The following is a 27,171-nucleotide window of genomic DNA, read 5'->3' on the forward strand; positions in this document are numbered from 1 at the left end:
CAGTCTAGGAGCTACCATGTCCTGCATCTTCACTCAGCCAGTGCAGCCCCTCCTCAGATGGCCACTCTTGTCCAGACAAGTATGAAAAGACCACAGCCACCTTTATACAGGTCAAGTAAGAGGCCAGTCCCAACATACCAAACTTTCATCCAACAGGCTACATTCCTCCATCTAAACACACCCACCTTCATTAGCAACCACAGTTCAGCTATCACAAACTTTTGATTACATTGAGGTTTACCATACATGTTGTGGTAAATCAAGATGACCACACGGAATAACTAGACAGATACGTATTATTTATACCTGCACTGTGTCTAACTACATTAATGACTAGCCTGCAGTAACATTTTCTTTTCTTCTAAGAACTCAACTTTAAGAGTGCAAGATTTTCAGTAAGAAATAATTTTCATTTCCACTACAAAGCCTTTGCCTTCAAAAAAAGACTTGGTTGTGACAAGCACTGGAATAAAACAAATACACTTGCATTCGTGCCCATAGCCACAGCTCTGTGTTTGCCCTGTAATACCAGTCACACGGATGCTTCAATTGTGAATGCAGTTATTATTACAAAACATAGCAACGTAGTAATCATCTGAAAATAAAGTTGTACAGAGGCCAACAGTAAGTGGGTGACATTTGTTATGCTAACAAGGCTCAGATGCTATAGCTACATAACTTCTGTGCTTCAATAATATTATCATGTTACAGTTAGGTAAAAATAATGACCTATTTTACAATGGTGTGAAATGTGAATTATTTTGGTAAATTTTTCATTCCTCTGTATCTTTCAGATATTTAATTTTTCATTATATATAATATATTTAAACATTATTAGAATATTTAATACAACACAACTAGTATATGAAAATATTTGTATTTTTATACATAGATTAAGTTCAGATCTGTATACTGAGCAAGACTAAATGACAAATGCACCACTGAAAAACAAGGATACTGGAACCTTTTGTCTATCCTTTTAAAGTTAGTACTACTTGCAATCTTTTTTTTAATTTTTCTTTCAAACAGAAAATAAATACTGCTTGGACTTTGAAAGAAAATGTACCGAGGACATATTGACAGGACACTAGAATCTTGTATATTAAAAATAAACAATATGCATATTAAATAACACCTAAAGATCATCTTACAATATATATCTGTATGGAGTAGAAAGATTTCAACTGTAGAAGGCTCACTGCAGTCGCGACTTCACTAGAGTGATTCAACTTCATGAGGAGTAGTATCCAACAAATAGATTTCTGTAATACTTTAGATTCCAGAAGTAGTGATATAGAGAAGCAAAATGTCAAACCTAACACGAATATGGTGAAGTCTCCAAATAAGCAAGCAAACTCTTAAAGCACATATAGAGGAATCTATACAACATGCCACTGGCAGATCTTGAAAGCATGTGAGTCTAGAATACTACTTCATATTAACTTGCAACATTCAGCAGGCAATCAGCCAAACTTTTCAAGACTTCATTTTGATAAACCTTCATAAATGAACTGAAGTTATGTCATGGTTTAATCCCAGTAGGCAGTTCAAATACCACACAGCTGCTGGCTCACCGCCCACCCACCACTGGGATGGGGAGAGAATTGGAAGGGCAAAAGTGCAAAAACTTATGGGTTGAGATAAACACAGCTTAATAAGGAAAAAGGAGTAGTATAAAAAGAAAAACAGAACTCCTCAAAGAAAAACAAAACAAAACCACCACAAGTAATGCAAAAATCCCACAATTGCTCATCAACAGCCAACCTACTGAACTCCAGTCAATGCTGGCAAACTCTCCCCTTCTCCCCATGTTTTGTTGCTGCGCATGATGTGGCAAGGTGTGGAAAATCTCTTTGGGCAGTTGGGGTCAGTCATCCCAGCTGCGTCCCCTCCCAGCTCCTTGTGCACCTCCAGACAACTCCCTGGTGGAGCAGCATGAGAAGCAGAAAAGGCCCCAACTCCATGTTAACACTGTTTAAGCATTCCTAAAACATCAGTATGTTATCAAAACTATTTCATCACAAATCCAAAACCCAGCCCCATACAAACTCCTATGGAGAAAATTAACTCTTTACCATTCTAAACTAGCACAAGGTAACAACAGAAGTCAACTTGCAAAATGGTATTCTAGTGAATGCACACAGCTTTACCCACCCTTAAGTACAGCTCCTTAAGAGATTAACCCTTTCTGATTATTCTGAGATATTCAAAGAGAATTAGAATTTAGCTAAATACCATATTTTCTTTCAGCAGAATGTTTTCCCTAACAACTCAGTTAGTTTCCAGACCAACTCTGTCCACATTAGTTTATGCATTTCCAAGCCCCACTACTGTTGCCTAGTAAATAATTAAATGCAGAAACATTTTACTCCATGACAGCAACAGGAAGACTATTAAAAACATATAAAATACAAGCTGCATTTACAGATCCTTTTGAATGTAACTCTACATGTACCACATGAATTCAAGGATTTTTGAGACAATATTCCTTTTAGAAAGTTGCATTTATTTATTTATTTTTAGGATAGAATATGAATTTGCATCATTTGGAGTTGTATTAATTCATGAATAGGAAGGATATTTATTAGATTCACCACAGATTTACAATGCTTGCAAATATTTTCTAATGATAATACCTTGTAAGGCAGAGGAAGTAATGAATTTCTATCTGGACCAACACTGACTCAAGACCTAACTAATTTGGTAAGCAAATGGTAAATACACGAAATCTGTCAATTATTCCAAGCTTGAACTGCAGAGAGTGAAAGTACAAAGATGCAAACTTTTGCATATCTTCCTTCCCCATCTCCTCTTCAAACATCAGCCCTTATCACTCCCCTAACTGCTGTAGTTCTTCCTTTCTGAATTCCTCCATTTCCCTCATCTCCATTCACCTCATGTTTAATTGCCTAGCCCTCTCCTTCTTTCATACTCTTTCCTCTCCTTCTTCAGATCCCATCCCTATTTCATTTAGTTCAAACATCCTCCTTCCAATGCGCTGTCCAAGTGTGAGTGGAGAAGAAGGAGCCCAAATGTCTGTCCTTGCTTTCAATCCTCACACCTGACAACACAGAGTTACAAGACTGCATGACGTCCTCCTTTGCCTTCTCATGTCCAAAAGCCTGCTGAATCCTCTGAAAACAAAGACAGGCAATTTTTTCTTAAATCTCTACTGAACTTTTGCAAACATCTTTTGAATGGTTTATATCCTGGCCAACTATAAGCAGTGTCTATTTTGACAGATAATGTCATATCAAAAACTAAAGAGACAGCTGGTAAAAGAAAGAATATAATGAACACATTCCCTATTGGTTTTCTCCAAATACAAAAATCATCAATGTCAAAGTTAGATCTCGGGTACAAGTTCTTCTGAGTTTGGTTGGTTTTTTTTTTTTTTTTTTTGGTTGGTTTGGTTTTTTTTTTTTTTTTTTTTAATTATAAACATTAAAATGTGCTTAATACAAAACCCTCAAAGAAAACAAAACCTAAATTGGTTATTTGCTCTGGGATTGCACTTTGTTGTCCTTACTTTGGTTTTAAATCATCCAGAAGCAGATGTAGCAAAAAGCACTTGAATTTACATGTTTAAAGTTCAGCAACAAAAATATTTTAATTGCTAAATTATCTCAACACTTGTTGTAACTTTCCCCCTTCCTACCTTTCTCACATAGGAAATGCCACCAATAATGCAAGAGAAGAGCACAGCAAGGATCAGCGCAGGTTTGATAGCCTTTTCGTACCGTACTATACAATGCACACAAAAAAACAAACAGTAGAAACACACTTCATCCACCCACTTAAAATTTTTAAGCAGTACATTTAACCTATGTTTAAAGGTATACATGCTGAAGCACGAAAACTAGAACTCATCCTTAGCTTGAAAGCAGATGTGACAAAGAACAGACAGACAGAACCCAATAATTGTCTAAATACCTTTTAGACACAATATAACTGAGAAGCTAGTAATACTAAATTTGAACCTGAAACATGATATAAAACAGGGACCTTATGTACTCACTAACATACAGAGAACTGAACACTCAGCATACTTGCAGTGCGTGTTTGTTACACACAGCATGGCTGTACCAAAAAACAACCACAGCAGTGCCCTAATGGCCTAACCCACCAAAATTTAGGCAAGGTCAGTTGCTGCTGGTTGTGTTGACTTCATTGGTATCATACTAGCAAAGCTATCCATTGTGCTGACACATATGGACCATGCTTTCTGATACAAGTGTGTTAAAATGTTACACTTTTTAATAAGTACTTTATCATTGCCATGTGGTTCAGCAACAAACTTCAAGAGAAACCAGTCAAGCCTGCAACTGTACATTTACTCTCCTCAAAATGTCAGCAGAACATCAGCAAAGTAACAGTGAAAGTCAACTCAGTTTTCATACAAAGACATTTTCGCAGAACAGCACAGAATGACGTGGAATTAAACACTGACGAACTTTTTATTGACAGGAAAAAAAGCCTTAACAATTACAAACAAAACGAGGTTGTTAAGATTACGTACTGCACCTGAGAGTATTCCATCAGTGGTGGAATAAACACTGCTCTTAAAGAGTAAAAGTAAGTTAATTGTAAGGACTTTACATCACAAACTAGCCCTCAGAGATCGTATGACAGAGGATTAAACACATACAGTCACACCCTAACAAGTAAAACATTGTAAGTTTACACTCCTAGCTGGCACCGAACCCTAAGAATTGTGTCATTTGCTGTCTGCTGGGATTCCTTTTTACCTTTCATTTTTTTTAAGTAGTTTCTTGTTGGTTCCAGCCCAAACCTGCCAGAGTTAAAGACTCATTACTGCTGACTCAAGAATAAATGTAGTAAGAAGAAAACACATAGAGAAGCAGTGCTCATGAGATCCTTAGAAGTATAAATTAAAAAGGAAGCTTTCAAAATAATTGCATCAGATCTCAAGAAAACTAATTTGTAGCACTGAAAAAGAAAGAGACTACTTTAAGACCAAATGCATCCTCCCCATTACATTATGGGTTTAGTTACTGTACCAGGCATGATATAATGGAAGCAACTACGCACATGTATGAACACAGAAGCAAAATGCATAATCCAATGAAGTTTAAAGCACAGCAGTTTCTTTGAAACAGGAAAAATACCAGAGACAAGAATGATAACTAAGAAGGGCTTTTCCCTAATATCAGACGGTAAAAAAGAAGTTTTTTATTAGAGAAGAAAAAGGTATTGAAATACCTTCTGTAATACTAAACAAGCAAACAACAGAATGACTATACAGACCTCAAATAATTGGCTGGATGTTACACCACATGTATGCTATTTCTTTGTTGTGTCCAGGAAGAGAGGCTATAAACTTCCCATGGACACAGTGCTAGTTTCTATGCATATGGGAACAACCAAATCAGCCAACTTGAATTAAGCTTCCAAGCTCATACCAGAAGTCACCATCTTAGTATCAAGTACAACTGAAATTTTCATAACAAGAATTTCAAGCAAGATAGTCTTTATTTTTTCCCATTCTTTAGGAATAGCAAATCAAAACAGTAGAAGAGAAAAAAAATGCTACTTTTAAAGCTTATTCAGATTAAATATTTTTTTTAATTTCACTTCAGATTTTCATTTTTTCCTAGAATTATTTTTCCTGTGTTGTAAAGTTAGTTTACTCTTTAAACATTTTTGCCAATAATTTTCTGAGTAATGATAAAAATCTATTTAATATTCATATGCATAGCCAGCAACACCTCTTCACAATTAAACAGCAAAAGAAATCACATGTACAAATGTACATGCAATATACAAACAGTCATCTGGAAAAAATTTTGCTAATTCAAACTATAAACAAGTATTACATACAGACAATGCTTAATATTCTACTCTATATTACAAGGTGGGAAGAAAGCAAAGAAATTATTAAATCTTGTTGTGAGACAAATGGTAATGGATAAAATTGTCAATCTGTTTATAAAAACAGAGGTTCAGACAACTGGAACTGCCCATGGCTTATAATATATATATCCTGGCTATCTAATTCCTTCACCATATAGCAGCTTCATTACATATAAAGAAGTCTGCCTTAATATTACTCTACAATAAAGGAAGCTAAACATGTTTGATTACAATAACAACAACAAAAAAGCAATTCCTGTATTACTAGTTTAAGACCATTAGATAAACTTTGGGGAAAACAAATCAGACACCATCTCTGTACCATTATCATTACCAGTGTATTTTTCTCACCAGCATACTGGTTTGCCCCAGATATTTCTGACCATGCTGAACTATGCATGACACTGGAGATACATGCAGTTGTTCTTTGAAATCATACAGAAGCAATGGAGTACTTTAGATAGGTTATGAAACAGTGCTGCATCACATCATGAAATTCAGATGGGTCTATAGGTTTAGTTTATGTTTTTTTATATATGTATACACACACACACACGTATTAAAAAACCCAGAACATTATGTCATTATGGAATTCCCACTCATTAAAATCATCATTGAATTTGCTACAATATTATTCATATATCTTCTACTACTGAGAACAGTTACAAAATGTATTAGTGGACTTTTGTCCTATTAGTGTTAACTGTAAATCAGAAGCATAAAGATCACTGGGAAAAAAAATAGCTAGAAGACATGTATCTCCAGAAAAACCATGCTACTGTCTCTTTGAAAAAGGTATTTCTAGAGTATTCAAATCTCTTCAGTCATATTCTAATTTCTCTGCATCACCACAAATGTGGATGAGAAAGAAATATGTATCAAGATCAATCAAAAAAGCTCTACTGTATTCAAAAATACTGTATTGCACTGGGCCTACAGAGGTAGCCAAGAACTCCTCCCTCAGGCAGCACCACTGAAATGGCTAAAAGTAAACAAGAAACACTTGGTTTGTCTGGAGACAGAAGAGTTACTCAGGGCTACAACAAATTTGGGAAGAGTTAATTAGGTTCGATAGATCATGAGGAACGACACAACCACAGAACACAGCACAGACTGAGAATAATCCTGATCTTCAAACAGGCAAAGCTGCATAGCAAGAATCATTGGCATTGACCGCAGGCATTCCTTGTGCAAACCTCCCTGGCTTGGCCTCCTGACGGGACTGTCAGCACCACAGAAGCCGCATGAAGCTAAGAAATAAAAGATGCAACTAATGGAGAAAAGGTTGATGTTTTGATCAGCCTGCCACAGAGTGTGGTGCTCAGAAACACGCTGGAAGCCATGAATTGAGAACACATTAAAACAAACCTGCAAGCAGGTCAAAGCCTCCTTCGCCCCCCAAGCAACCCTCAGATGCATTTTGCATGCCTGCTCCAAGAATATGCTTTCTCCATTAAATGTTACTGCCAGAACCAAACAAGCAATGAACTCATCCACTTTGTCCATAAAAGCATATGTAGGAGAAAAAAAATTCAAATTAACTTCTACTGCAATTTTTAATGACGATAGTAATATGAAATACACAGAGATGACTAGAGTATCAGACAGCTGGGCAGCTGAAGAGACTGACACAATTCTGCCTGAAGGTTGAATCAATCTCAAAAAAAGGTCTTGTGCTACCAAGAAAATTTACCATCAAATGTACAAAAACCTAGTTTAGGAGAAGTTTAAAGGAGTGGAAGAAGTGATAAAGTTGAGAAGGAATATCATACTGTGTAAATGGCTTTTATTCAGTGACGCAGTAAACACGAAAATTCTCCCTTAGTGCGAGGCAGAGTAAACAGAAGAGGATTAACACCACAGTTCAGATCTCTACCTGAAGGCAGTGCCAGGGAAGGCGTCTGACCGCCCACACTGCTGCTGCAGGCAGCTGGCACCATGGCTTCACTCGAAACAGAGGGAAACCTGGCAGGGCTGCTTGCTCACTTACATCCCAAAACAATCCTGAGCTGGACTTGGTCAGCATCCTGCTCCTCAGTTGTGTCTCAGTAAGCCAAAGCAGCTTTGGCCACCTGCCCACTATCAGCTTCCCTGCAACAGAAATCACTCCTGTTGCTCACTGAGAGGTCAAACGCTGCAGATAAACCGAAGCACACACCTACCATTTCCCTGTCTGATCAGTTTTTTATGGCACGAATAAACATATATCAAAGGCAATTTTCATACCACCTTCAGTCTTCATTCTAAAAATGAAAAACGTTTTCAAGATACATTTGTAACAAATGTGTAGTATGTAGCTTCATACTGCAAAGATCTTTCCACACAGAGTAAAGGAACATAATTGTGCAATGGAATTCTAAAAATCTTTGCATCAGACACTTAACACAGAGACGATTCCTTTCACAGACACCAAATACCTACATTCACTATGTGGATGTGGTATTTGTGCATTGGCCATGTCAGTTTTAATAAATAAGAGTACCCCACCCCTCCCCAAATCTTACATCTATGTAAAATACAATTCAATTAGCCAGAATCAGTAGTAATATCAACCAAAAAGACAAAAACTATGATATAATAGTAATTTGAGTACAGATAATGCTTAGTCTCTAACTTGTATTAAGTGACTTTTTTGATCAAGGCATATAAAAACAAGCATAAAAATGTAACAATGCAAGTCACCACTTAGCCACTCAGACTACAATTATAACACCACCACTCATCATTTAACTCATACAACAGTGCTACAGCTGTCTGCAGAACTCATTAAAAGAGCAAGACACAAGCATCTCCAAATAGTAGCTGCTAGGATTTACCACCCTAGACGATACTAGTAGCTGGGGGTTTTTTAACCTTCTGTATTTTCTAACATATTAATACAACAGCAGCAATTCATTACTTAACACTGGACAGTACATGTTAAATGATAATATTTCTTGGTAAGGATTTTTCCTATCAAAATAAAGTACAGAGAAAAAGTAAAGGATAACAAGAAGTAATGTGCAGTCAAGATCCAGCCAGCAATACAGAAACATTGGCCATAAAAAGTTCCAAGAAACTGAGGACAACATTTCTTCAAAGTTTTCATATCAACTACGACTTGAAATGAGAAAAGCTCCAAATTAACTTGAGTAAAGTTAATCTCATTTTGTAAACAATACATTAGTTTTTAATCTGAATTTAACTTTTCTTACATTGCCCTGAATAAGGATTCACTAAGTCTACTTTAATTGACCACAGCCTTGTATGGAATTCTATAAAATACTACTCGACACAAATGTTGAATGCTTAAATTTGAGTACTATTTAATTAGGCAAATGAACAGAGATTCTAATAAATTATCTAGTCTTAACAAGATGAAATAATCTTTGTATAAGGTAAAACAAAATACTTATGAGGTACCATGAAAGCCATCTCCACCTCAAAGTACATTTACTTCAGAAGTCTCCTCTTATTCTACTTTGCTTGCTCACACATTTTTTTTTGTAGATGTGAGGTGTTTATTTCAAGTAATGGAAGATGCTAAGGAATGGCAATGGTCCTTTTACCACTATCTTCTTTAGACTCTCATTTAGGCAGCTTTGCAGTTGCCACGTTATTATCTAGTGCTGGTCCACAAACTGAAGCACCCACTTACTAAACAGTTTAACAGATTATCATCACTAAATCTTGAGTATATGAACCTCTCAGATGCTCATTTAGCAGTAACAGCTATTATATAGCTTTTGAACTACATTGGTTTATTTTAAAGACAACATTATGCAAATCCTAAATGGAGCTACTAGCTAACAAAGTAATGCTCAGCATGAAGGTGACTTAATCCCACCACTTAAGGAAAGCAAAAACTTGGTAGTTTGAAAAAGCTTGTCTAACTTGTTGACTCAAGCACCATTTCAAAGCACCACTTCCAACCGACATGAAAAGCTCCATGATCAGTGATTAAGTATCTTGTTGAATTACTTCAGGCAAAAGATAAGAAATTGATCTTTAAAAAGAAACAGAACTGAGTATATAATTTTCAACCTATGATCTTCTTTTAGCTGGGCACCTCCAAAAACATACAGGTTCCAGGAGCCCTACTGTAAAAAAAAACCAAACCAAACCAAAAAAAAACCTATGAGGTTTTGTTAGTTCTTTCCACACCCATTGGTAACTAGCAGTCCTGCACCTCTCTACCAACTCCTACCAACAAAACAGGACTCCGGATTTCGTCAGTTACAGATCGATAAAGAAGAAACAGAGGAAGCACCAGAACACATTCAAGCCATGACCTGTAACACTTGGTGTCTTTCAGCTTTCTAAAAGACCAAGATTTCTGATGGAAGGAATGACAGACACTGAGAGGCCCATGGGAATGGATGCTTCTTTCTCACTGCAGTGAGCAGACTAACGAGGAGCTGCCACATAACTGGAAGGCTATTAAGAGTTTGTCTCTAGATAAAAACTTCTGTCAAAAGACTTCCACCATGCCTGTAAACTGGAGGGAAATGCAAATGCTGCATGACAAATAGGTAGAGTTTGAGGGGAATTTACAGGCTGCCTGGGAAGAAGAGGAGCAAGTAGGAGGAGAGGCGCTACTGTCCAGGCCTCCATCCCAATGGCCTCTACTCACCCACAGAACGGCTGAGGCTGCTCCTCCCGCAAGGAGACCATCTGGGCATCAGCAGCAGTGGGAAAAGTCCCACTGTGCAACCAGGAAAGTGGGGAGAGCACCTACAAACAAAATGGAACAAAATGTAAAACTGAATTAAGGAAGATGAGATAGGTGAAGCTCACTGGATTCAAAATTCTAAGGAAATATATTTGAAACTTGAAAGGAAATCATATCATAGATCCCAGCTTAGCAACAGTTGTCTAGAGTGTTTTTAATAAAATGGAAGATTTTATCCCAAAGGAATTCCTGTAAACATTCTCATTATAAACAGCTATATGAGAAATTCAGTTTACATAGAAACTAACTTCATGAACAAAAGATACAAGCTAAGTAGAAGAAACTATGAGAAACCTGCATCCAATAAATTAAATCAGTATTCCATGTACTAACATTTCCAGACCCACGTTAATCTACAGCAAAGCAACGATGTCTTTGTAATTACTTATTGTCATCTAGGACAAAACCAAAATAAAAGCACACATGCTGTATCTGGAAAAAACTGGGACTTAGGGGAAAGGCAAGTGGTATTTGTTTATATAAATATTTCTCCTCCTCAATTTCCAAATCCTTGTTACATCAGAAGAAAATTATAGATGATTACACTGCACCACAAAGTGACATCCCTTACAGCACAGTATCCCAGTCTGGGCCTTGAGATCTATCAATATTAATAAAAAAACAGATGAAATTGCCCATCTAAGCTCTATGACAAGGAACTTATGAGTTTGTTCATACCATTTGGTTTAAACACAAAAAAATTACAAACTCAACTGCTAATCTTTTCTGTCTGTGCTACAATGTAAGCCTTCGATGGATCTATTACCTATAACTACTGTTAATTAAACAAGTATACAAAGAGAATATTTTCTTCCATGTAAAAGACAGCTGGCTAGCAACATCTTATTAATTAAATTCTAAATCCTGTACTGAAAAAATATTAGATAAAAACATCTTAATCACCTTTGACAATCAATCTCACCCTAAATGTTTAAAATAATTAATCATGTTGAAGACAGATGAGTTATTTGTTTAAAAGCCACAGTCATAAAACCTATTGGTCTCACATTTATAGAGCTATTTAGAACTAACACAAAGGCATTTTTTGCATGAATAGCTTCCTGCAATTCCAGAATCCCTGGAATGCAAATTCAGTTATGAAACCAATTAATCTTTTAAGTTACTTAATTATCTCTCAGATCCAACAAACAGGCAATTGTAAAATACAAGAGAAACAGGAGGTAGAATGAAGGCATTTGTAACTGTGCAATGTCTAACCTATTGCAGAAGAACAACTGCCCTCTGGAAGCGGCAATTTCCTCTGCAAGGCAGGATCCCTGGTACATCTGCAAGCAGCTGGGCTTGCAGCACTCTGTCTGGAGTGTTTCTCAAGTGTCTTGGTATACTCCACTTGAGATCTGCACATATTGTCATCAGAAAAGGTGAACGTGAAACAGATTGTCAAGAGCAACAAGCACCTTGGATTCAGCTCTCGTTTCGAAAAGCTCATTTCAGCCTTTCTGGACAAGAAAGTTCATCTGCCTCTCCTACCCTGAATAATAGCCTGAGTAATTTTACTTTATATATATAAATATATATTACTTCTGAGCAAAAGTTAGCTTTTCTTCACTGCAATTTATCAGGTTTGATTTAGCACTGACCCCTGTTAAGAAATATTTTTTCTCCAATTTACTTGATTTTTGCTAATTTCCTTTTATTTTGTCTACTTGCTGCATTAATCCTGCACTTTCATCTGCAGAGGTCTGCCCCATATATAACACTGGGAACAGTGGTAAATATGTGCCTCATGTTCTCAAAAGACCAATGCAATACTTTACACACTTGCCTATTACAGACTCCCGACCTTTTCTTCAGGTCTGGATAGTCCACAGCAGTTACTTTCTTTTGCAAATGGAAACTGATCACTTTTTGGAAATGTCAAGATAAAAGATTTTTAATATTTCTTTTTGCCCATTCAACACACTGCCCTTCAACTCCTGATTTCAAACACATTTCAGATGCATGTCTGGTTTTCTTTGAAACCAAACCACAAGTGCCATAGATATTGCTCAAAGTTTTAAAATAAAAAGCACGTTATGTTGAAAAACTATATAGAGGGAAAAAAAACCGCTGCAAAACAACAAAATAAGGTCTCTGGTTTAGATTACACTTAATCATTAGAAATTGTAACTAACACGTTTTATCATTTGCCATTGAAATTGTATTTATCATATTTTGGTTGCTTCTAACTGGCAAACTTAGCCCTTTAACCCAGAACTCCTTGTATTTCAGCACCAGTATCTTCTATTAAGGAGAAAAACATCACATTTCAGCAATGCCAGCTTGGATTTCTTCAAGAAAATGAGAGAAGAGAAGCAATGCTGGCATTTCTTGCCAGTGCTAAAAGCAAGTTAATCCTTTTTAATTTGAGTTTCTCAAGCTTACGCAATCTGCTAGCACCTCTACCTGAGAGGTTTTAAACTGGTTGCTAAATCCAGTCAAATAAGGACAGAGTTTGAAATACAGGAAAATAAACTCTTAAAATGTAAGGATAAGAAGGAATAAAGCCAGTATCTGATTACTGCCACTATCTAGGAACCTGAGAAAAAACCTTATCCACAGAAAAAGGGAAAAGGTGGTTTCTTTGTTGTTGGGTTTGGGTTGGTTTTTTTGAGGGATGGGGTAGGCAGGGAGTTTGGGGGGATTTTTTGTTTGTTTCTTGTTGGTCTCGTTTTTTTTTTTTTTTAATTCAGTACTCTTTTGCCTTCTAGAATAGTTGGCAATCACCATATGTTTAGCTGTTAATTGCATACCATGCATGCATCTTTCTTTGCCTAGTGCAGGTGCCATGAAAGATGCAAAAAGAGGCAGAAAAACATAAAACACGGCATAAGCTTTTCGAACAATGATGAGGAGCTTTGTATCACCTAGGCATGCTCAGCTTGAGGCATGCAGCTGAAGTGTCTGAACTATGAACCCAACCTCCCCATCCTGACATAACACTATGGACAAGTCTGGATGTCTGCGAAGGCATTTCAGACCTTTGGTGACCGGGATCATCTGCCCCAGTTTCCCTGTTAACCACAGTGCAACAAATCCATACTTTTGACACACTAAAAAAAGTGCAGAATGTATCATAATTACACCTATCAGAAACTACCCTAATCCAAACAGCCCAGTAAAATCTTCAACTCTTTCAAAGAACATATGTGCCACTCTATTTTACAATGTATAGGCTTTCTGGGCTTTTCTGTGAATAGAGACATAGTAAAATAGATTATGATGCACTCTAAGAAAGGAACAGTTTAACTGGTTTTTCATGTTTTTAGTATCGTGAGTAGTTTTTATACTAAACTTATGTTTGTATGCTAATAACCATACCAAGGCTAAAAGAGATGCTGCAGTGCTGCTAGACACCATACTCTGCTGTGAAAGAGACTGTCTGAAGTAAGCTAGAAATAGAGAGAAAAGATATAATTATGGTTTTTGTTTATGAACTTTGTTTGTGCCATGTACAGAAGCATGTGGGAGAAGGTAAGAGATGCACTGCAGAAGAGACCTTGGAGGAGGAGTCAGAAGAGGCAGACAACTGGAAGAGGGCTGAGAGGAGCTGTTCAGCCAGCAGAGGATAGAAACTCTCCATATTGGAAGCACCCACCATTAATCATCAGGTAGTTTAAACTGCTGCAACTGCTAGTTGAAGGGACAACTTTAAACTCTTTATGGCTCTTCTACAGGGCTGCTTTTTGAAGGCCTTTTACTTCAGGCACAGAAGTAAGTTCAAGTGCCCTTATGAAGTGAAGAAGTTTTGTCAACCTCCAAATATTGTAATAGTGGCAGATGACCACTTCAGGACATCCTTTAAGGGTATACTGCAAGCAGCACATGATAAAAGTGAGCAAGTACAACTTGATTTTCACACCTTCCTCAATGAGGCTTTAGAGATGAAAGTTCAGAAACAAGATGTCTAGGGCACTTCTCACACGATAAAACATTATTTTCTTCCTGCTGAAGTTCTCTTGTTGGAACAAGTCAGCATGACATGAAAAGCATTTTGAAAAATAAAAATACAGTAGTTTTACAATATTTTCTTAGCTTTAAATTAGCTCCATAAATTAAGCACTTAATGAGGACGTATAGAGCAGTCTAAAAAACTGCAGTATCTTCCATATTTTTGAATTTAAAGTTGCTATCATTGTAATAACATAAAATTAAGGTTTTGTCTACTGTGCAAGACAGGATTTTGACCCTGTTAAAATGCTAAACTCTGTAGTACTTTTGGTGAACCAGAAAAACACCAAAAGATTGCTGAGGCAAAGCAGGACACTCATGAAAAGCAGCAGGGAGAGAGGTGCAAAACCCCAAAAGCAGAACAACAAAAAAGCTCTTGCCATTAGTCCATATTTACTTGCAACAAACTTTCTTGGAAAAATTAATTTTGGATGTCAACATTTGTTGGACTTTTTCCTCCCTCAAAAGATACATGCAGAGAAAATGTTCATCTGTATTTTCAAATATTTTGTTTTAAAGATTGGATTTCTCATGACTTCATAGTTACTTCTTTTACAGTTCTGAAACAAGACAAGAATATCTCAATTTAACTATGAAACTAAAATTTGGATGTTGTATACGAGGTGAGACACACTACCAAGAGTCAATTTTCTTCCAAATGTGAATGGTAATAGTATGAAAACCAAGTCACACTCTAAAAATTACATGTTCTTCATCCAAGCTTTTAGGGCAAGGGATTGAAATAACCTTTCAAAAAATATATGAAAGTTATTTTTGAAAATGGTCACTTTCTTGCAATACTTTGGCATTGTAACACAACTATTAAAGCAATAATTTATTGCAGAATGCAGCTTTAATATTTTTACATAATACAAGGCTTGCAGTTTGAAGATACTAAGATGGAAGCATACTAAGAATACAGAAGAATAAATTCAAATATTTAAGTCACAATTATCACAATTTCTGAATTGGATGTTATTTCTACTGCTCTACAACTGTTTCAAAGCAGCAAAACCCTTAAGGCTGTATTTTAAAAGTTGCACTGACAACAATGATTAGTCTTTATGTTCAAAGGAAAGAACAGTATGATCCAGCCAGTGCTTTCCTGTCTTACATGCCTACCCTGGAAAATTTTCACCTGCAGTAAACACTGCATCTTTTTCAGCCAAACAATAGATATATTACTCATCCTCTTCCTTGAACACCTACTGAAGTTCACAGTTGTGTGGAAGAGAGCATAAAAGCCCTTTCGAGTAGCCTTTTTATTTTTAACAAGGCAAATTCTTTTTTTTCCCTCCATAGAACAAAGTCAATTTTATTATTTTATTTAAATCAGGAAGACAAAATACACAAGGTCCAAATTTCAAACCTGAAATTCAAGTCCCAGAGTCTTGCTTAATTATTCCATACATATAATAAAAAGCTCTTCAATTTGGTGAAAAACTTCAAATAAAAATCACATTACAAATTGTGGCAGTTAAATACTATTCTAAACAGTCCATTTTTATTTAAATAAAAAAGTTTTTATGTAATTGCAGCATCCTAGTTCACATATCACAGAATAGTTCAAGCAGGACAGGACCTCCAGAGGTCACCTGGTTCAACCTCCCTACTCAAGCAGGGCCATACTGAGTGATCTGCCCAGGATCACATCCAGATGGCTTCTGAGTGTCTCTAAAGATAAAGACTCTGGTTAAACCTGTGCCAGCACTTGGTCACCCTCACAGTGAAAAAGCGTTTCCTGATGTTCAGAGGGGAACCTCCTGTGTTTCAGTGTGTGACCATTGCCTCTGGTCCTGTCACTGGGCACCACTGGAAAGAGCCTGTCTCTGTCTACTGTATACCACCCCTTCAGGTAATTGTATACATTGTAGAGACCACCCCTTCAGGTAATTATATACATTGTAGAGACCACCCCCAAGCCTCCTCTTTGACAAGCAGAACACTCCCACCAGCTCTCTCAAGCCTTTCATCATGGGAGACATGCTCCAGTCACTAATCATCTTTGTCCTCTTTGACGGACATTCTCTGCCATGGCCAGAAATCTCTCTTGGAAAGCCCAGACCTGGACACAATACTCCAGGTATGGCCTCATCAGGCTTGAGTAATGGGAAAGGATCACCTCCCTGCACCTGATGGCAACACTTTGATGCAGCCCCATCAGCCTTCTTTGCTGCAAGGGCACAGAGCTGGTCCATGCTCACCAGGACAGCCAGAGCCCCCTCTGCCAAACTGCTTTCCAGCTGGGCAGCCCCCAGCATATACTGGTGGTGTCTGGGGTTTTTCCTCTCCAGATGCAGGACTTGACACTTTTTCTTGTTGATCTTCATGAGGCTCCTCCAGCCCATTTCTCCAGGCTGTTGGGTTCCTTATGGATGGCAGCATGATCCTCTGGCATACCAGGCAATTCATCCAGTTCTACATCATCAACGAATTTGCCCCATCATTCAAATCATTAATGAAGATGTTCAACAGGACTGGTTCCAGTACTCACTCCTGGGTACACCACTAGCTGCCAGACTCTAACTAGGCTTTGAACTACTGACCACCACACTGTGCACCTGTCCATTCAGCCAGTTTTTACCGCATGGTCTGTTCACCCAACCCATACCTCATCAGCTTCTCTATGAGGATCTTATTGGAGGCAGTGCCAAAAGCCCTACTGAAGCCAAGGTAGGCAACTGTCCACTGTTCTCCCCTCATCTACCAAGCCAGTCATATCATTAAGGAAGGTTGTTGAGTTGGTCAAGAATGACTTCACCATGGTGAATCCATGTTGACTAGTACAGATGACTTTTTCTTTACCAGTGTAGACCATATACATTACTCCCTTGCTTTACACTCCATTCAAATAAATTTTGTAATCATTCATACATATGCATCCCCAAACTATTTTAATATCAATTGGAAGAATCAGTATTATATACATTGACTTCTCTAACACTCACATAGCACCCCACCAAAACAAACAAACAAAAAAGCAGCTGTTGTGTCCAATTAAGCTCATGACTCTTTTTAGTAAGATACCCAGAGCTTGGCTTTAAAACTGCAAGTGATAGGAAAAATAATAATTTAAAGCTTAACCAGCCTTAACAATAATGAAATTTTTTTTTCTAAGTTTTAGCTTGCAGGTTCTAGATCTTTTACACCTTCATCTTTAAAATCCATGTACCCAGCCCATTCAACGGGATCTTTTCTGCTGTTACAGAATTGTAATAAAAATAACCATAACACTTCTCTTTATACATTAAACACACTGAAGTTGTTTTACAAGGTAGAACGAACTTTTCCAATTCTAAAAAAGTTACAAACACATCTAGGTACCTTTTCCTAAGAGCACAAGCTAGTTATCATTAGTAAGGTTCTTGAACTGATTAAAAAAAAGAGCTGTAAGACCAAGTCAAAGGGAAAACAAGCAGAATGCACATCTAACACCAATACCTAAGGCAAGGTTTGTCTCACTGCCATGCAAAAGCATATATTTTAAAATTATCTGTATTTGTTCACTGCTTAATAACCAAGTAATGAATATTCAAGTAGTGTAATTATTCAGATATATTACTCCTGCCTCACTGTAACCATAGCCTAAGAAAAAACAGAAAAAGGAAAGTTGACAGTTAAATAGCGAGGCTGAAGGACAAATGGTCACTCTCACAAAAAGTGCAGCTGCCACCCTCAGATTACTAGACTGTCCCACAATATCATTATCCCTAGATCCTTATTAAGCTCTTGATAAGATACCAAATACAAATCTTGACACTGCTACATTTCCAATGCTAGCCTCCATGCTAACCAGATTTTCTGACTCTTTGCAGTTAAACATTTGTTGGTATCCTTCGCTTACTTTATGTGTAACTTGAACAGAAAAAGATTTTTATTTTTAATCTGTATAACCCTTAATATAATTTGAGATGGTCATCCAGGCTTACATTATGGCAATGTCCTTTAAAAAATAAAAAAAGCAACACCACCTCAAAACACATGATCATATGCAGCCCGTCTATATCACTAGCCACATTGATCAAGCTATTTAACTGCTATACTTGATTACAACAACTCAAAACAACAAATAAATATCAATTTTTAATACATACTGTAGGTAAAACAAAGTGAAAGAAGTATTCATGAGCATATGACTACAGCACAAGACTATGCTGATGATGTAATATTAGAATTGTTATCTTCTGTAATTCAAGATTCCTGTCTAGATACATTGGCTAAATTTCAGTAAAATTAAGCTTTCAACCCAGACCAGCCGGTGATGACAGGGCAGGAGATCCGAATGGTTGACTATGCCTCAAAAAAAGAACTGAAGTCCTTGGTATAGGAGAGACTGCTAGGGAGTTCATCTCATATTTAATAATCACAGGGAAAGTTCAAGCTTTGGCCAAAGATGTTAATTCCTTGTGGAAGCAAAATGTCCTTCAGAAATACATCATTTGGGAATGGGTTATTATTACAAAGCCTTAGTGAAAAATCGCAATCGAAAAAGATGCAGTTTATTTCAGATAACTGATTGTTAGATTTATGTCATGTCCTTGGCCTTACTACTTGTAGAACCCTGCATTAGCACTGCCTTTCTCCTGCCTCTGGAGCTGTACCAGCATCGGGAACAGCAGCTGGCAATGGTCTCAAGCCAGACTTCCTAAGGTTCACCACAAAGCAACTACCCTGTGGTGAACCATAAGCTGCAGTGCTGTGGGGCCACTGAAGCAACACAAGGCAGCCTGCAGTCACTGGGGAACTCTGCCAGGTTCCTACACAGACACATCAGAAAGCAGAGACAACAGACCACAGATTAACCTGTCAAATGCTCATTAAGACAGCTATGCTCTTCCTGTATTGAAGTCAGGTATCTCAGAATGTGCAGGGGTATCCCCAGGGCAGTGCTCTGCTCACTCAGGGGCACACTTGTAGTACTCAGTGCTGAGTGTGTTATTCTTCAATTAAACAAGCACTCAGCATTTGGTGAAGAGCCATGAAGAAGGTTGCATGTTTGCTTTGTTCAGTGTGTTGAACTCTTTCAGGTGAGATCTTCTGAAAGACAGAAAGTGTCCCTTCCCCTGGAGGCAGCTAACCACACCCAGCCAGGGGAAGCTGCCACAGTCTCAGGATAAGACAGCAGACAGGCAGAGATACAGCAAGCCCAGGATCCCAGGGCACAGGAGATCCCTGAGAAGGCACACAACAGGTGAACAAACCAGCCACAGACGTGAAAAAGACAGCAGGATCTTCTCAAGGTCTAGGTGGGGATTTGGAAAGGCTTACCATGAAGCAGGAAGCCTGTGAAAACTGCCTGGTTGGAAAGCAAAACTCTGCAAGACAGAATAGATAGTTCTGATTCTAAACCATTAATGTTAGCATTTTGCCAAGCAGACATGAGTTCTTGTGGTATGCAGTTTGACTCAATATTTTGTACTCTTACATAATCTATTTTTAAAGCGAAAATTTAGCATTTTGGAAGACTTACTGTAAGCATGGTACAGGACAGTTCTACCTCAAAGCATCCAAATCAGAAAATCCATTACAGCAAGCAGAAAAAGAATCTTTGCTTTTCTTTCCAAAATGTTAAAATTATTCAGAGGTTAAGTTTTGACATTGCATACACGTAATTTTTTATCCAGCATCCTTGCTTTTATTATATAATCTGAAAACAACTAGCCTGAATGCTCATTTTCATCTTAAAGTAAGGAAGGCCTGAATTTCAATTTAAAGGCTTTTTGGGAAAGAATAAGAAAGAGTTCTATGGTTTATGGTGTGTACTGCATTTGAGTATTTCCACTCGTTACTGCATATGAATAATCTTGCTATTAATCTCTTCAATTAAGTTTCACTGGCTAAAATTACAGTTGTCATTTTAAACTGGAGGTCAGATTAGATGGTATCTTCCGGCTTAAAATACAAGAATCTGGTGTTGGAAAATGCTGTAACCTGAAAGTATGCAGAACTCTATCAACTAAAATTATGTAGGAGATGAGGCATAATTAGTAACCCTACTGGACCTGCTACTCCAAATATAAGAGCTCCCCTTCTTTTAGAGTAATATCCAAGAAACAGGTGCCTGGGTTTCATTAATTTCTACTATTTCAGAGTTCAACCTGTTACAGGCAGCACTATACTCTCCATATTTGTACTGCAGCACAAGGTAAAGCCTGACATGATTAGCAACTTAATCCTTAACATTAGTACTAAGCATTTTCTCCATTGTGTCTTGGCTTGTCTTCTCAAAAATGTTCCACTTGGTGCTGAAAATATTTCTCCTTCCATTCATAAATATTCTTCCAAAAATTTAGAAACTGAGAACTGGAGTATGATTTTATGATGAACCACCAATTAAAATCTCAAGAGCTCCTCTTAAGAAACCACAGAAGTAGGAATTTATAATTAAGGAGCAATGCAATTGCATGAAAAACTAACTGTTAAGGCCATTGTAAAAACAAAGTGCCAAATTTCCTTGAATGATGCAGTTTCCAGAACGTTACTTTCCTGTAAGCTACTGCTAGATCTCATTATGTTACAGTCCAAGTCAGAAAGTTTTAAATGGCATAAATTGTTCTTTCACGTCCTAAAAATATGACTGATACCTACATTGAAACACGCTTGTTTTAAAACAGGGAGCTCTGAAATTGCAAAAATATGCATTTACACCTCTGTGCAGAGATTACTACAAGAGACTGATTTTATAAAAAGTAGGAGATACATGAAGTAAAAATTATGATTTATCAGACCTAAAATACCTATTTGTGAAATCTCAATATGAATAGATGCCGTGCATATATATTTGGAAAGAGGAAAAGCTAGGGAAGGAAGGAAGATGAAAACCTTGACTCTCAGCAGAGCTTCAGGGAAGATCTTTTATTCCAATATGCAATGGCTACTTAAACAGGTCATCAAATGACCTAATTACAGTATGCCCTTTCAGCTGTATCCCAACAGACTTTCAGTCATTACACTGTTCATTAAATGATCAGTTTTCAGTCTCCCCTCCCCCCACACAATTATTTCAAATTTCTTTCTCTTTTGCCTCCCTCCAAAATATAAGCAGCATGGACAGAAACTCTCTGGACATACATAATATACTTTACTTCTTGCACAACTCATAATCATGTGGAAGTATTAATACATACACTACCACTTGCAGAACTGACTGCAATACAAAAATCTACTCTTTTAACATGACACAGTACCCCAATATACAGGTACTCCAGTATTCAACATTCTAGCATTTAGCATTGCCCTCCATTATACTTATGCTGCTCTCTTCAGCTTCTGGTGCAACTGAAGTCCTGCTTTTTTATATTAAAAAGTCTGTGTTAAGCAAGTGTTAATTACTCAATATTCCTCAAAAGCAAAGTGAATAATTGTCAACATTTTAAAAAGAAACTCACTGTTATTGCCACCCTTCCTTCCTATTTTGCTTAATATTCTATGACTCATGAACCACCTATACAGTTCCCATCACCTACTTAATAAAGCAAGTATGAAAAATTTTTGCAGTAAATTATAGCCAATTAAAACAATGAGGACACTATATAGATCACCAAGTCAATGCAAAAAATCAAAGGGAAGAAGAGCTACAAAGCACAGAATTCTTCCCTCAAGTGTACACACAAGGTAGTAAATCTCCACGGGGGAAGCCTCACAAAAACTAGTCTGAATGTTTTGCTTAGCAACTGACTGTGGGAAGTGCTGTTCTGCCCTGCAGTGTTTATTAGCCACACACCCAGGCACAACATCTCTCTCTTGCTTGTCTTCATCATGTATAGCACATTTTCTGTTCAAAACAGTTACTAAAACTTTCTGAATGCTTGAATTTACCAGGAAAGCATGAAAAGATACTTAAACTTAGAGACAACTATTGCCATTTTCTTTCATAGATTTTCACATATACTGGAATAAGACCAATTTCTTGTCAGTGCCAAAACAAATTCAATTAGGACTTAGGTACTAAGCAAGTAACTCCCAAAGGCTCATCATCTGGCCTTTTGTTTGTTTTACAGATAAAATTTATCACATGCTGCTTTTCTAAAGCTCTTAAGTGTACTCCAACCATGAATATTTTTCTCCATACAATGTCATGAAGGAAGACAATGTATCACAAAACCTTGGGAGCCAAGAGACTACAATAATGCTTTTCATTGAAATTTTAATGCTGAGTTTTGGAAAGTCTCTTTCCTTCTTGTGTACCTGAAAGATAGCTAACCCCACTGCTGCAAATATTTATTAAATTTTGCTGTCCTTTTAGAAAATGGTGAAGTTTTTCTCAGTCTGCAGTGTAGACCAGTTCATATATTCAGTATACAATAACCAAAGTCTGTGAACCAATAAAGTAAATCCAACCTTTCCCAGGCACTGCCTGAGTAATTTATGCAAACTCAAAGTGTAGGCAGAGTTGGGCTACTCAGAGACAATTGCTCAGACACACCAGGATGACATCAAGAAAGCCACAGTTGGGCTGTATTTGAAACTGGTAGTGGGGGTAAAAACCACAGGGATTTCTACAGGTTACAGTGACAGGAAAAAGAAGATTAAGGAAAGCAGAGCAGCTACCCAATGGAAGGAGGACCTAACAGTAAAAATATATGGGGAAGGCTGATTTAATCTATGTCTCCTTTGCCTCAGTCTTTCCTGATAAGGTCTATTATCAGCCCTCCTGGCTCTCTGCACTGCACATTCATAAGGATGAAAGACTATATCAGGATTGAGAAAGGTAAAGTTGGAGACCTCTAAGAGCAACCGGACTTACAGAATTCCTGAGTACAGAAGAAGAATATAGACCTACTCACTTTGGAAGCTACTTCTAGCTACATGAAGTAAGTGACTCAGAACGGCCACCATTGCTGGAATTATGCCTCATCACTGCCTACAACAAAAACGCTGGTTTGGTGGTTGAGGGGAGAGCAGTGGATCATTTAAATGTTCATTTACGGGGGACCCATGTTCTTCATTAAAGTCATTTACCTTGACTTTAACAAAGCTTTGAACATGGGTCCCCCATAACACCTCTGCAACCAAAGGGAGAAATGGACTGGACAGGTGCACTGCAAGGTGAGTGAATAACATGGCAGACTACCAGCCTTAAAGCATGGTGGCTACAGCCCTGAACAGTAGGTGACCCCTTCCTGCAGTGCTCCTCTACTTGCTGGCTCCAAGTGCCTGACTGGAGCTACAAAGAAAGCAGCACCCAACTCTCCACAGAGATGCCCAGCAGGAGAGTGGGCACAACAGTCACAAACTGCAGCAAGTGCCACTCCAGTTCAACACAAGGAAAACGTGCTTCACAGCAGGGTGGTCAAACACCAGATCTGTCTGCCTGGAAAGCAGCCTGCAAACATCACATTTTCAAAATATGTTAGTTCACTTACTTTTATGTCTTAGCTCTAAACAATATTCTGGGTTATGTGTAATTTTTCTTGAACAAACATCATTTCAGCCCAATGTACTAGGTTACAGTGGGCATTTCTGGTTTCTTAGGAAGCTGGCTGCATGCTTCATCACTTAAGACTTCAGGGCTGTTTTTTTGTTGTGGGGTTGTTTTGGGCTTTTTTTAACTCACATTGCAGTACTTCTCATTCCATACCACTCACCAACTGTTTTCTACTGCTTTCTGCAAAACTGTTTATCCTTGATTCTACAAGTTTTACCTTACTAACCAGTTGTTTTTTCTCCCTCACTCTAAGTATGATACACATCTGAAACAATTTCTGGTTTTGGAGTATTTTCTCTTTAACGTCCATGCATAATTTATAACAACCACCATTAGCTATAATCACCTATAAGCTATCAATTATTAGTCAGATGGCTAATGGTGCAATGGAGTACCAGTAACTATGGCACTTCCACATCACATCATGCACTATTTTGTAGTTAATGTCTTATCATCTCCATATGGGAAATCTCACACAGAAGTAGAAGTTAGTCATTACATCCATATAGTTCCTTTGAGGAGGAAAATCAGCTGTTGCCAGAGTGGGGAAATGCCACTTTTCCAAATTGTATGGGAACAAGTGGAATGGGAAGTAAAAGCTGCACAGAAACCTGCAAGAATATTACCACTACAATTTTCTGAACAACTCAGGGGAGTAGGAAGAGGGAACAAAGCAATTAAGCAGACTTCTCACGTTTTTTAAGAAAAGTGAGGAAAAAAAAAGGGATCTGTTTTGCATTGAATCTGTTTGCTTCTTCTTGAGGCTGACTATCAAGCCCTCTGCTCCCAGTCAGAAGTGGTAAGATGGCATGGGTGCTAACTAGATATATCAAAGCAGAAATCAATGCTGTTTCTAGCTAGAAATACTACTGGACATTCTCCCAGTAGCGTTAGTGCAAGAGACAAACTGTTTGTGAAAGGGTCACTGTGTAACTTACAGCAAACTAAGGGCTAAAGACAGATGTGCCAGACTTTAGCACACCTTTTATTTGACACATGTGTAGCCAAAGTGTTTCTTTCTCCTTCAAGACATCTGGAAGCAGATAAAAGTTAAATACTTATGACTTTTAATAGCTCCAAGAAGATGCCAGTAAGTTCTCAGTACTAATTCACTATTTTCTTTTCAGCTCAAATAACCTCACTAAAATTTAACTGTTCACTAAAATCAACTGTAGGATAACTCCATTTATCTTCAGAGCCCAGCAAGCCCGGCTCTTTAGCGTCAACTGCCTTGGTTATTAGAGATACTAAAATACATGAACACCCTCCTTTTTTTATTAAGCTCTACAGAGATACATAGTAGTTTCTCAGGTTAAGAAACTGAAGCAGAAAGAATATCTCTATTTCAAAGGGCTTAGGAGGAACCCTGCCACACTTACAGAAAATTTAATATATTCTGTCTTTCTATACTTGCTGAGTTACCAGACTATATATATAGAGCTGAAGTTAAGAAAGTCTGATGAAGCATTAATATGGTTTTAAGACACTAATATGCTTTCAAGACATGAAGGGTGGAAATCTATCACAACATGGTAATATTGCCAAAAATAACTTTAGCTTGCAAAGTTGATGACAATAAAACCAAGGGAAGTATTAAATTATGAATCATCAACTGATTTTTTTTAAGTGAAACTCTTTGAGGGCAATGCTTCCATGTAATTGGAGGTCAAGTAAAAGTTTGACAATAGCTTGCCAATAAATATTTATATATTTAACAAAGAGTCCAGCAACAAACCAAGTGTATCTCATCCTCCAATGTTTCCCATTCTTGTTAAAGTACTGTAGAAAGATGCAAGGGACCACAATTTTAATTCGTAACAATGCTTTATTCTATCCCATAGAAAGGAATCATTTATCCTTGCATTCTCAAGATCCTAAGGCAAACTCATGTGATACTGCATTTGTAATCCATCTGTCCTCCTGCTTTGCCAATAGCTTGTTTTTTATCACCATGCAAATTTCAGCAAATAACATAAAAAAATTACTTGCCTAAGCAGATTTCTTTGTCAGCATAACTACCTTACCAACTCTTCTCAAGGCCTTTTAGAGGCTTCTGTTCTGAAAACACAAATTTACCCCAACTCATTGCCCACTCAGAAGGATGGCAACCACTGTTCAATGAATGAGAATTCCACAAACCTTATTTGTGATTATACCTGCAAAATTATTGCAATATTTACCTGCAAAGCACAGTAACTTTCCCAGTTTACTGTGACCAGATTTTTTACCATGTGCTATCACTGCCTTCTAATACCTTATGAAACTTATCAGGTGGACAAGGGCAATCAGGACAATTCCTGAAACCTCTCCAGTAATTTTTAGTTTTAGTAATTTTTAGCGCCGGCTCTGGCACAGTAATCACACTCATGCACTTTACATTGAAAAGCAACACCAAAAAAGAGCTGCAATATTGATGCTGTACATGCAATTAGCAATTTTCATCACACATCATCAAGAAGTTGAGAATCATTTTCATCACAAAGCATTGAGGAGTTACCCGCTTTTCAAGGCTACACTAATGGCAACATGTACCAATTTTAAGTGGCACCACTCATTTTGCTCAAGTACAGATGGACAAGACAGGTAGCTGGCATTTTTTCACCATTCTCTTACTCTGGTTACAAAATACATGTGCTATTTTACTGGGATTTACTGATACCAATATGCAAACACCAAGTAGTCCATCCTGAAGCCTATTATGCCATCACCCAGAAATCTTAAAGATTTTAAGAGTACTGGAATGAAACACATCATTCCAAACATATATCAGAGGCAATTAGATTAATTAACATATATTTGCCTACAACATCAAAACGCTGTACAGATAAACAGCAGACATAGCTTTGAAATGCCTTTATTCCTTTTGCAGGGAAACCATGCTCTTCTATTTGACAGATAAGAAAGAGAAAGTTCACCCGCAGCAAAAATTAATACGCTTCCTAACGTTGTATTTGAGCACTTTCAATCCAGAAATACACTGGAAATACCTGCTACTCTGAAGCCTCTCATATTGAGACCACCCTTTGCACCCTCAAAACTTGAAACAACTATTCTTAGCTACTCTGATGCTCTGAGAGTTTAATATATGTCACTAGGTAATATAGAACATTTTCTGGGAAGCCTCAGGAATGGGGGTTTTTCATCCAGAATCAATAGTTTTTTCCAAAACAATTGCCATAAACTGGGAGAACTTTTATGGGAAGGGGAT

At 37.5% G+C, this 27,171-nt stretch overlaps 1 protein-coding gene across 3 annotated transcripts in view; it reads right to left on the bottom strand.

The window, feature by feature from the left end:
• CRIM1 (cysteine rich transmembrane BMP regulator 1) overlaps nt 1-27,171 on the bottom strand; it is a 175,794-nt gene that overhangs the window by 109,181 nt on the left and 39,442 nt on the right. For 2 of the 3 annotated variants that reach the window (XM_042022015.1, XM_042022014.1), the window contains one exon: nt 10,487-10,587. The exons of the other annotated variant lie outside the window; for it this stretch is intronic. In XM_042022015.1, coding sequence (XP_041877949.1) covers nt 10,487-10,535 — 49 coding nt within the window. In that variant the 5' untranslated portion in view covers nt 10,536-10,587. The remainder of the gene's footprint in view (nt 1-10,486; nt 10,588-27,171) is intronic. 3 annotated transcript variants of the gene reach the window in all.

This window comes from Corvus kubaryi, unplaced genomic scaffold, assembly GCF_017639235.1.
Source record: "Corvus kubaryi isolate FWS band 111438036 unplaced genomic scaffold, C.kubaryi_AGA036_p1.0 37184, whole genome shotgun sequence".
NCBI lineage: Eukaryota > Metazoa > Chordata > Aves > Passeriformes > Corvidae > Corvus > Corvus kubaryi.